Here is a 1,955-nt window from a genome sequence, read left to right as displayed (position 1 = left end):
GTGTAGGGACCCACCCTGTGGGGTCAGGGGTCGTTCAGGGCCGTGTAGGGACCCACCCTGTGGGGTCAGGGGTCATTTGGGGCCCTGTAGGGACCCACCCTGTGGGGTCAGGGGTCATTTGGGGCCGTGTAGGGACCCACCCTGTGGGGTCAGGGGTCATTTGGGGCCGTGTAGGGACCCCCCCTGCGGGGTCAGGGGTCGTTTGGGGCCGTGTAGGGACCCACCCTGTGGGGTCAGGGGTCATTTGGGGCCGTGTAGGGACCCACCCTGTGGGGTCAGGGGTCGTTTGGGGCCCTGTAGGGACCCACCATGTGTGCGCCGTAGTTGGGGGGTTTCCCGGGGGGGTGGGGCAGCCCTGGGCGGATCCCGGAGCCGATCCCGGAGCCGATCCCGGTGTTCCCGGTGCCGATCCCAGTATTCCCAGTGCCGATCCCGGTGTTCCCGGAGCCGATCCCAGTGTTCCCAGTGCTGATCCCGGAGCTGATCCCGGTGTTCCCGGAGCTGATCCCGGTGTTCCCGGCGTTCCCGATGCCCGGGGGGGTCCCGGCGCCCCCGCAGGGGTTGATCCTCTTCTCCTTCTGGCGGCGGTTGCAGAACCAGACCCGAATCACCTCCTTCTCCATGTGCAGCTGCTCCGCGATGCCCAGGATCTCCTCCGAGGTGGGCTTCTGGTTCTGGGGGGATAAAAACCCTATAAACACCCTATAGAGACCCTATAGAGACCCCATCAACACCCCATAGGGCCAGGATCTCCTCCGAGGTGGGCTTCTGGTTCTGGGGGGACAGAAACCCTATAGAGACCCCCTAGAGATCCTACAGATGTCGGGGGTGGACGGATGGAAGCTTCCAGAGAATGCAGAGAGTCATAGATGCTCTTGTGTGTGTGTGTGTCTCATCTCCCCATGCGAGATGGAAGCCGGGTCCGTCGCGGGGACCACCCCCACCTCGCCATAAATGGCGCCCAACGTGGGGCAGGATCCACCCTTCTTCCATTAAGAAAGGTCTCTGGTCACTGGAGCTACTGGTGGATTGGGTTTCCGGAGTCCAATCTGCCCCTAAGACCTCACCCCCCGCCCCGCAGCTGTGACCCCGCTTCAGGACCTGACCGGTGCTTGGAGCACCGCCTGGGGGATAGCGGGTCCGTCATGGGCACCACCCCCACCTCGCGATAAGTGGCGCCCAACGTGGGGCAGAACCCTAGAACAGCCCAGGATCTCCTCCCAGGTGGGCTTCTGGTTCTGGGGGGATAAAAACCCTATAGAGACCCCATAAACACCCCAGGATCTCCTCCGAGGTGGGCTTCTGGTTCTGGGGGGACAAAAACCCTATAGAGACCCCCTAGAGATCCTACAGATGTCGGGGGTGGATGGATGGAAGCTTCCAAAGAATGCAGAGAGATGCTACAGAACTTGGAAGCCGGGTCCGTCACGGGGACCACCCCCACCTCGCTATAAGTGGCGCCCAACGTGGGGCAGAACCCTAAAACAGCCCAGGATCTCCTCCCAGGTGGGCTTCTGGTTCTGGGGGGATAAAAACCCTATAGAGACCCCATAAACACCCCATAAACACCCCATAAACACCCCAGGATCTCCTCCCAGGTGGGCTTCTGCTTCTGGGGGGACAAAAACCCTATAGAGACCCCATAGAGACCCCATAAACACCCCATATAGGGCCAGGATCTCCTCCGAGGTGGGCTTCTGGTTCTGGGGTGGGTTTGGGGGTGTTTTGGGGGTATTTTGGGGTATTTTGGGGTATTTCAGGGTGGTTTGGGGGTGTTTTGGGGTATTTTGGGGTGTTTTGGGGGTTTTTGGGGTGTTTGGGGGTTTGTGGGGTATCCCGGGGTGGTTTTGGGGTGTTTTTGAGGTATTTTGGGTTGGTTTTTGGGGTTTTTGGGGGTGTCTCACCGCCAGGAAGCTCTTCTCGAGGGCGAAGCGCACGTTGGTCTCGATGCTGGT

At 60.7% G+C, this 1,955-nt stretch overlaps 1 protein-coding gene across 1 annotated transcript; it reads right to left on the bottom strand.

Moving 5' to 3' along the window:
- Positions 1 to 275: 275 nt before the first annotated feature.
- On the bottom strand, positions 276 to 1,950 carry LOC114072836 (POU domain, class 2, transcription factor 2-like; the record flags this gene model as incomplete). Its single annotated transcript, XM_027910669.1, has 2 exons — positions 276 to 674; positions 1,905 to 1,950. Coding segments are annotated over 2 exons (445 nt in total), but the record flags the coding sequence as incomplete, so codon positions are not given.
- Between the last annotated feature and the right edge of the window lie 5 nt (positions 1,951 to 1,955).

This window comes from Empidonax traillii, unplaced genomic scaffold (genome assembly GCF_003031625.1).
Source record: "Empidonax traillii isolate 1590-97213 ecotype Southwest subspecies unplaced genomic scaffold, ASM303162v1 scaffold4102:size10118, whole genome shotgun sequence".
In the NCBI taxonomy this organism is placed as follows: domain Eukaryota; kingdom Metazoa; phylum Chordata; class Aves; order Passeriformes; family Tyrannidae; genus Empidonax; species Empidonax traillii.
Note: the sequence above shows the minus strand (reverse complement) of the source record. Positions and strands in the feature narration are given on the sequence as shown.